This window comes from Micropterus dolomieu, linkage group LG16, assembly GCF_021292245.1.
Source record: "Micropterus dolomieu isolate WLL.071019.BEF.003 ecotype Adirondacks linkage group LG16, ASM2129224v1, whole genome shotgun sequence".
NCBI classification, from domain to species: Eukaryota; Metazoa; Chordata; class Actinopteri; order Centrarchiformes; family Centrarchidae; genus Micropterus; species Micropterus dolomieu.
This window is the reverse complement of record NC_060165.1, coordinates 20,289,143-20,298,553: the sequence shown is the minus strand read 5'-3', so window position 1 is coordinate 20,298,553 and position 9,411 is coordinate 20,289,143. Positions and strand designations below refer to the sequence as shown.

The 9,411-nt window shown below is 39.3% G+C and overlaps 1 protein-coding gene across 1 annotated transcript in view; it reads right to left on the bottom strand.

Moving 5' to 3' along the window:
- The window catches only part of creb3l2 (cAMP responsive element binding protein 3-like 2), a 108,771-nt gene that overhangs the window by 74,931 nt on the left and 24,429 nt on the right, over window positions 1-9,411 (bottom strand). Inside the window, exons 2-10 of the mRNA XM_046072489.1 lie at window positions 7,957-8,200; window positions 6,212-6,435; window positions 6,044-6,122; window positions 5,521-5,723; window positions 4,031-4,177; window positions 3,700-3,758; window positions 3,158-3,226; window positions 983-1,082; window positions 671-800 (exon numbers count right to left, since the gene is read on the bottom strand). Of these exons, the coding sequence (XP_045928445.1) occupies window positions 671-800; window positions 983-1,082; window positions 3,158-3,226; window positions 3,700-3,758; window positions 4,031-4,177; window positions 5,521-5,723; window positions 6,044-6,122; window positions 6,212-6,435; window positions 7,957-8,200 (1,255 nt within the window). The remainder of the gene's footprint in view (window positions 1-670; window positions 801-982; window positions 1,083-3,157; window positions 3,227-3,699; window positions 3,759-4,030; window positions 4,178-5,520; window positions 5,724-6,043; window positions 6,123-6,211; window positions 6,436-7,956; window positions 8,201-9,411) is intronic.

Here is a 9,411-nt window from a genome sequence, read left to right as displayed (position 1 = left end):
CAGTGTGTGTGTGTGTGTGTGTGTGTGTGTGTGTGTGTGTGTGTGTGGGGGGGGGGGGTGGTAGTAGAGAGGATGCAGTTAAAGGTCAACTCTTGTAATCAGTCTCTGTAGCTGTTATTGCAGCGCTGTAGGTGGAATGTGATTATTGGCAATGTTATAATGGACCGCCACCGTTTCATAGCCGGGAATAAATAATTAATTATGGAACAGCAGGTCAGTTTAGCGGAAATCTCTATAAAAGTGACTCTCGTTGTGTGTGTGTGTGTGTGTGTGTGTGTGTGTGTGTGTGTGGACTTTGAATAATATGCAACTCTTTGGTACCCTTTCTCATGCATTTATGTATTTGTGTTTCAATTAAAAACAAAAGTATTTCTATATCATTCAAAATGTCAACTTAAATGTGACAATTACACAATACATCTTTCACACAAAGTGCAACTGTTAATGTTGGATAACAATGCTCTGTGGGTTATTATAGAACTACATAAAGAAGAAGAGCTGTATTGTAGCAGATTTAGCTACTAGTTAATTTACTTCTGCAGTTCCTGCCTGTTTAATTTCCTTGCTATCTCATTTATCTGGTTTTACTAAGTTCTTGTTGATGTTGTGTGTATGACAGCAGAGCAACATGTGCATAGTTAGTATACAGAGTATGAGTCGGTGTAACTACCTGTGGTTGTATAGGACTCTTTGACAGCCACCTGTTTGGAGACGAGGCCAGTTTCAGTGATGCTGGAGCACGGATTTAAACTGCTGGGGTAGAAACTTCCCAAAAACAGAGCGAAACACAACACAACCACCTACGGGGGGTGGGAGGGGGTGAGAGAGAGAGAGAGAGAAAATAAATTATGAATCAATGCTAAGATGCTAATAAATGATGGAAGCAGATGTTTCCAATTCAATATTTTAATCAATGTTTCCTCACCACAATCTCCTGTTAGCACACGCACACACACACACACACACACACACACACACGTACCATTAGACATGAGGATGTCTGGGTGCCAGCCACCCTGCAGGACTTGGGGACTTTTCCTGCCACCACCGCCTGCAGAGACTGCAGCTGCTGTAACAGGGACCTGTAGAGGAGCACACACACACATAAACACACAGGTTAGATACACACTAGCAGACACGCGCAGAGCTGATATCCTGTACAGATGCACATGAGCTGAAAATGTCATAATATGAAATTAGAATGACAGAAGTTTCAAATGATTAAATGTGTTCCTTTTGTGTTTATGTAGATTTCTTTAGTAAGTAGTAGAAATATCGAGTAAAGACAGAACTAGTGAGAGAAAAAGCTGTAAAAAGCTGATGTTAAAGAGCACCAGAAATCTAGAGAAGGTCCCCAAACATTGCTCCTTTGATCTTAGATCTTGGACAACTGAAAGAGCATGAAACAACTCTTTTTAAAAAGAAATAAATTTTTTATCTGCTGGCTTGTTATGATTATTTGATTATTTTATCTTATCTTTATTGTTTATTTTACTCATTTTACGTTGTTCTAATATTATCCTATGTCTTCCTATTGCACTGTATTCTTCCTTCTCTGGAAATCACTTAAATGACGCTGTAATTATGAACATTATTATTATTTCTAATAAATCACATCCAATTGAATGTTGCATCACCACCCTGTGCTGTTCATCCTTCTACTTCAGCTATCTGAAAGTTGTTATAGGTCGCTCTCAGAAGTGTGGTGATGCAAAATAAAACATTTTAGAGCTTTGAATGTGGACGTCTCCACTGGTCAAAAGTATCTGAGCACATTTACTCATGTACATTACTTACAGTTTTTAGGTATTTATACCTCACTGGAAAAGGTTACTGGTTAATTACTGGTTGTAGATTTTAATTTAATATACAAAACCTGTCAAATATGGTGCACGTAGATTAAACAACTCACAAAATAGTTAAATGTAGGTCTGTGCTGTCCGGTTACAACATTGAAATGATAATTTTAGTTTCAGTGTGAAACATCATCTAGTCATTTCTGGATTTTAATGCAGGATTTGCAATAGAAAAGTTTGACACCTTTTATTTTTAGTAAAATATTTCCCATCACCTTTCACCACCATCTTTTGCACATACAACCATTAATATGGAAACAAAGCGACATGTATACGCAAGAACAAATGCATCAGATATTCAGCAGAGGTTTTGTTCTGCTGTTTGCTTCGTTAAACAGGCAGCTAAAGTCTCCCAACAAGACATGCACATTATCCAGGTGTACCAGTGTCAAAACACACACACACACACACACACACCTGGTTCATTTAACTTTCAGACAGTGACGATAAAGCCCACTTTAACCACTGAGTGGAAAACAAGACCCAAAAACAGCTGTGTTCCAGGCTATACGACACTGCGCTCACTGGGTTCATCCCACACACAATCACACAGTTCATCCGTGCATAACGAGAGCAAACAACACAGTCTAGTTAAAGCAGCTTGAGCATTTTACATTAAAATAGCCTCATGATTATGCACGGATGCAAAATTGCATCTGGACAGATCTACAGGAAGCTTTTGATTCAGCATCATTTGTGAATAATAAAGTGTTTCCTGACACATCCTCGCTGTTCCTCTCAGCTACACTGCAATGTGTGATAAAAACAAATGCCTTTAAAGGATTGTAAAAATAAAAAGGGGGGTAATATAAAATTGTGTCAAGACATGCTCGAATCCAGGTAGGGAGGTTTTTAGGTCTGAATCAACCCCTTCTTAATTTCCCGGTGTTTTGATCGTCAGCTTCTTGAATCATTGCGACTGACACAAGTCAAACTTGTCACCACTCCTGTAGCACACTCATCTGTGTCACGACTGACTGAAATCTATAAACACTTCTGGTGTTTTCCTACAAACTGTATGCGCTTTTCATCCATTTACTGCGAGAAAACCAGATATATAGACCTAGTTTCATCAGGAAATACCAGTTCAATTTTTTTGTATTGATTATTACCTGTTTTGCTGACATGATACAGCTATGTAGGAAAGTAGATATTCTAGCTATTAAACAGTCTTATTGTTAGACTTCCTGAACTTTTCTTACTCGAACGTCTCCAATAAAATACATATTTGTGTACATATGTACTTAAATACATGTGTATATAATATGTGTGCTCTGTACATTGACTGTGATTGTTCTTACTTGTTTGTACACTCCAGAGTTTCCACTTTCCTGCGTAGCTCGTTGTTTTCGTTGGAGCAGGTCTCCACCCTGTGGTCAGAAGGGAGTACTACAGGGTCAGTGACTGGAGATGGCTGCTCTCACACAATGATTAGTTTTCATATATCAATCTGGCATGACTGGATGATTAACATATGTTTCTTTAATTTGTTTCTTACAATATTTTCAGTTACTGTTTAGCAGTTTGACCAAGTTTCCCTTTGTCACATTACAATCTGCTGATTTTACTCTGCACACACTTGCATGTATAATACATAATTCTTAATTACAATAATATCTTTGGTTCATGGTTTGCTCATAAAACAGGATATGATTAGATGATATATTTTGTTCAATGAAAGAAAAATCAGTAATGGAGGTGCAGTAAATCTAAATGAGACATTAATGAATAAAATGATCAGAAAATCGAGCAAAAGTCAATATGCAGATTGAGTAATTCAGCCATTTTTATATCCCAGTCTCTCTGATATGATGAAAGAATGAGGAAGGGCAGGAAGACTTACTTCTTCTCCAGGGTGTCCATGTACTCCTTCTTCTTCCTGCGACTCTCCTGAGCTGAAATCTAAGACAGACAGAGAAGAACATGGTCAACATCTCTCCCAGTTATTTGGTGAACAGTATATAGAATTTACATATTTTTTGCAAGTATAGACACTAAGCACCTTTTTTCATCTCCTATTCTTATCAGAACTTACACTTTTTCAAACAGCATTTCCAAAATGAATCACTTGACTGAAACAACGTATTTGTGGTACTTACTGATCATTGTTTTTTGATAAATATTATGGATGGTGATGTACTGGCCTGATGTGTCTGTCTGACAGTAAGTTATACCTTATTTTTGATCTTCCTGCGGATCTTCTTTAGCGCCTTCTCCTCGGCTTTGGTGAGCGGCAGCTTGGTGGGAACTGGGTAACCTTCAGCCACTAGCGTGCGACGCTCCTCCTCAGTCAGGATCAACGGGCCCGACCCCTGCAGTTTCTACATACAAGAAAGGAGAAATTCAATATTTATGACCTATAAAATGTTTTCTGGAGCCAGTTACTGAGGCAAGAAGATGGATTACAACAGCGAAAAAAAGGTTCATTATTGGCAGTCATTTGGTGAAAGTACACGTCTCTCTCATTACTCCAAATACAGGAAGTGGACATATCCTGAACAAAAGTTCTGTATCAAGTTTCAGAAATCTAAACTCAAGGGGAGGCTGCTGTATTTGTATGATAAAAACAGAAACTGAAAAGAAGTTCACAAGAAACTCACCTGGATTGTGGAGCAAGAACAGAAGGAAATGACACCAAATTCTTGTCATACAAGCATGTGACAATGCAGACTGGTTATTATCATTTTTTATTTGAACCATATTTATAGAGCACATGGAGCGCACTCTGTGTGTGTTGTACATACAGCCGGATTTCTATATTTTAACAGGTAACTTGTGCTCAAAGAAATCACCACTGCTGTATATTATAACCCAGGACTGTAAGGCTCTGCAGCTGCTCAGAAGATCATTGGTACCCATCTCCTGAGCATCAGTGATATGGGTGAGGCGAGGTGCCTACAAAGAGCTCAAAGGATACTAATGGACCCACCCAGCCAGCCACAGCCTGTTCACCCTGCTGCCTTCTGGGAAGAGATATAGTTTCTGCTGCCACACCACCAAACTGCAGAGCAGCTTTCCCCCCCAAGCTATCAAACTCTTCAACTCTAATTCATCCTCAGCACTGCTCCACTGATCATTGAATATTGTTATTGTCATTATATGTATATTTATTATTTATATATTTTATATTTTGTTATTTCGGTTTACCATTTTTATAATTGCTTCTATATTAATGTACATATATTATCTGCTATGTAGCAGAAGAGAATTACAAAGCTCAATGTCACTCTATAACCTAACCTACCTACTCAAAAACATAAATTGTACAGTATTCCTTCTTTTCTTCCCCCAAACAAAGACATTAAAAGATCCATCCCACCCCGGACACTCTCTCGTTTTAGGACTAATAAAACAAGAGTTAATAGATTGAAAAACATTTTTTATCCAAAAGCCATGACAGCACTTAACATTACTTGAATAATGCAATATTATGGAGATGAATGTCGTGCGTTTTTACTTACCTTTAGGAATCTTCTTTCTTTTTTTATATTTATATTATATTTATATTGTTATAGCTACTTTAAGAGGCTCTTTTATATTTAGATACCTGTTTGCACTTGACTGATGTTGCACTGATTGGATAGCATCCAATTTTGTTGTACATGTACAATGACAATAAAGTTAAGTTAAAACAAATGAAGCCGGTTTATGGGTCATTCCTTACATGAGGAGCGGTGAGCAGAGGGGAGTTGGAGAGGCAGGAAGCAGCGCGAGGTGACACCTTCAGGCTGGCCTGCGATGGAGGAGGGCTGGTGGGGGAAGTGGGGCAGGACAAGCTGGGCGGGGCGTGGACAGGACTCTGGCTGCCCTCCGAGTCGCTTCCGTGGGAACTGGGAGGAGTGGGAGGCATCTGCAGCGACTCCAGACCTGAAGCACCATGGTTAAACTGATTAGCTCTGCTACATTTTGTCTCACCCCGAGAGAAAACGAGCGCAAGAGAAGCAGAAATAAAGAAATTCCTGATTAAAGATGCTTCATGCAGCTGGCCACATACTCCTCTGCCTCTTCAAGCCTTATTATTGATACTACCATTAAAAACAAACCACTGCATCGGTTATCTTATCAACACGTGTCATTTTGCAGTCTAAGGGCATAATGAGGTATGTGAACAAATGGCCTGCAGGGGTCGTTGTAGCGTCAGATAGCTGTGAAGCAAGAGGAGGTAAGGGAAAAGTTCAAATTCTGACCTTTGGGTGAAAGATTGAGAAACTGATCCACTTCATGAGGTTCCAGTTTAATCTGGGGGATGACATTCTCCTCTTTTATCTGTAGAGAAACATTGACAGGAAATATAACAAGAGACAGAAGACAAGGTAACAAATAGCAACAACACCCATCATCAGTAGTCCCCCCACCTTGATGCCTTTGGCCTGGTTGTGGCTGTTGACTGTGGTCTGAGTTGGGGTCGCGGTAGCAGCAGGGGCCACAACAGGGACCTCAGGTGCTTGGGGCCCAGGTGCTTGGGGCCCTGAGGCCAGAGAGAGGGACAGGGTGGGGAGGAGGGAAGGAGTCTCACACAGGATGCTGTCAATGGCCTCCTCCTGCTCCATAGGCCAATCAGCTGAATCCCCATCGGACTCTGTTGCAGAAGAGGCGACATGAACTGATGATTTTAAATTGACTCCTTTTTAAACATTTCACCATCTGAAATACACCTCTCCAGTCTGAAGGACTCTCATCTTCTATAGTTTATGTTTTGATCCTCTTGTACCAACGACTATTTATAAATCAGCATTTTTTTAACTGAGAAGAAGTAAAAAATCCTGCAGTCATTATTAAATTAATTTGACCCCATTCCTTCTCTGTTTACGTATTTTTCGGTCCTGTGCACCTGCCATTGGGACTTTAAAGGTGTGCAAGGACTTAGTTGACTCTATCGTTTTAGAAAATCTTGGGTCACACTTCCTTATATTTAGATTACATTAGATTCAGCTTTATTGACACAGTAAATAACAGTACAATGAAACATAAAATATATCCCGAAACAGATGCAAACAGTAGCAATACACTGAAAATATGAAGAGAAATAATGTTTAAATAAAGCAAAACAAATGCACAAGTGAAAATGCATGTAATAATGCAATATAATTATAGTAATAATAATAATGCATATCTTAGAAATGGTTTTTATGTTGTAACTAGTTGCTTAATTAATGGTTAATAAATGATGTATTAATGCCTTATAGATCAGTAATACTCCAATAATACAATTAATTGAGTTTTGAAGTTGTGAAAAATCCCTTTGGCTGGTGTGTCTCCTCCTCCAGCATGATACAATTATTTAATAATACAGATATAAATGTAGTTAAATAAAAAGGGGCCAGTCAAGTCTGTAGTTGCATTATAACTTGTCTGTCTCAGTAAACCCCTCAAATGGGCAGTTTGACCACTTCTGGAAAGGCTAAATCAATTTATTAACAACTTAAAAATAAATACAACTGCACGCTTGTCACGTGAGAACCCTATATTAATGACTTCATAACATTTGAACAGCTTTAATAACATTTATAGCCGACTTAATAAGTCTGCTGGAGGAAGAAATAATCAAGCCAATCAGGCAACTGAAATGTTGCTCTAACTAATGACTTAATGCAGATTTATAAAGCATTAGATTTGAAGATAAATTATTAACCCTTAATGAATCAATAACATACAACCCCTAATTGCCCATGAGTCAGCTGCTGTATTTTGTGACCTGAAAAGGGCCACAAGCAGGAAACAACTAACATATCTCCTGCTAAAGTACAGTGTCTTTACTTTACTTAACGTTTTATTTGTATTAGAAAACTATTCAAACTCTATCTACCTGCTTATATGCTAAAATGTAGTGCAACAATAACACAGGTAGGAAAAAAAACATCAGCAAACTGTCGGTTACACAGAATATCTATCTAATATAAGTTCAGATTATCGCCATAAGTTTGTAGTCATACCAGATCAACTGAGGTCGTAGTAGCAAAACCCATGAGTGTATTTGAACTAAGCAAGGGTGCGTTTTATTCCTCTTGAACTAAACTTTTCATTTGTTGGACTTATATTGTGTTATATCTTCTTTTAAATGTGCCATAATGTTACTTTAAAGTGACAGTCTGTGTCTCACCTGCTTCACTGCCTTGTTCTCCGGTCAGGTGCGACAGGGGCGACTGTGGCCGGCTGTCGCCGCAGAGCGAGTAGCTGTGCTCGGCCTTGATGTGCGGGGGAAGAGGGGAAGACGGGGACAGGTCGCCTCCGTCCTCCCCCTCCATGGCATCCGCTCCACCTCTCACTCCGGACAGGAAGGGGTCGCTGAGAAGCTGGCCCAGCAAGGCATCCTGGGAGAGGTCGTCTAGGAGCTCGGAGAAGTGCTGCACAAAGGAAGAAGAAAATACTATAAATATATTTGGTATTGATATTTAATAATACAAGCATAAAATATACATTTGAACCCATGAGAGATGAAGCCACATGCAGGTGGAGGCAGACAGATAATTATACAAAGCCACATAGTTTGAGTCTATGACTGCTTGCCTGTAATTAGAGACTGTGAAATATATTTATTGCCACCTTCCCTTGAGGTTTTCTCTCGGTCCTCCCCAAGGGGACACTAAAGCAGCCAATTAAAAACTTGTAAAATTGTCTTTTCACTGAAGACAGACTGAAAGTCTCACCCCTCCGATTTGTGCGATTCTCGGTGTGGTGATACGTTTACAAAACAGAAGCCCTCATCCTTCTCCCACACCATCACCTTTCCTTCACCACATTCTTACTGCTGCATTTCTCTGCTCTCTATCTTTTTCTAGCATCTCTCCACAAGGTGAGTGAGTGCATTGATCTTCCTCCATGTTCAGGTGTTGTGACTAACGTAAACAAAAGGCAGACAAAGCAAAGCCCTGCTGGTGATGTGCTGATTACAATCTTACCTACATACACCTGTGAGTGAAGCACACTTTGAACACAAAACTAGTAGAGACCTCTAATTACTGCATTTAGCAAATCATCACCACAAAACAAGAATGAATCTGCCCTACAGCTGCAAATCACAAGTATTTCGATTATCGATTAATCTGCAGAGTTTTTCCACGATTAGCTGTTTGGCCCACCAAATGTTAGGAAAAAGTGAAAAATATCCATCACACTTTGTTTTCAAATGTCTTGTTTTGTCCAAATCCCCCCAAATTTCAGTTTATAAAGATGAAAAGCAGAAAATCCTCACATTGTAGACACTGATTAACTTGTGTTGTTTAACTCAGTGGTTCTCAAAGTGGGGTCACCCAGGGGTCCTTGAGGGGGCTCCAGGGGTTCCACAGCAAAAAGGGGATTAATTTATTTTCACTATAATTTCATCCATAATTCACACAATGACAGGATGTATGATTGTTTTGGTCATAGGTTTCATCCACTTTCTGTAATATAACATCTAAAAGCAAAAGTCCTATCAGATGGGCAACCCTGGGACAAAATCTTATCAAACGGGGGTCTGTGGACCAATTTGTGGCAGTTTAGAGAAAAGTTTGAGAACTACTGGTTTAATTAATCAAGGCCATTTTCCAAGTGAAGTTTGCTGTTTTTGAAAAAA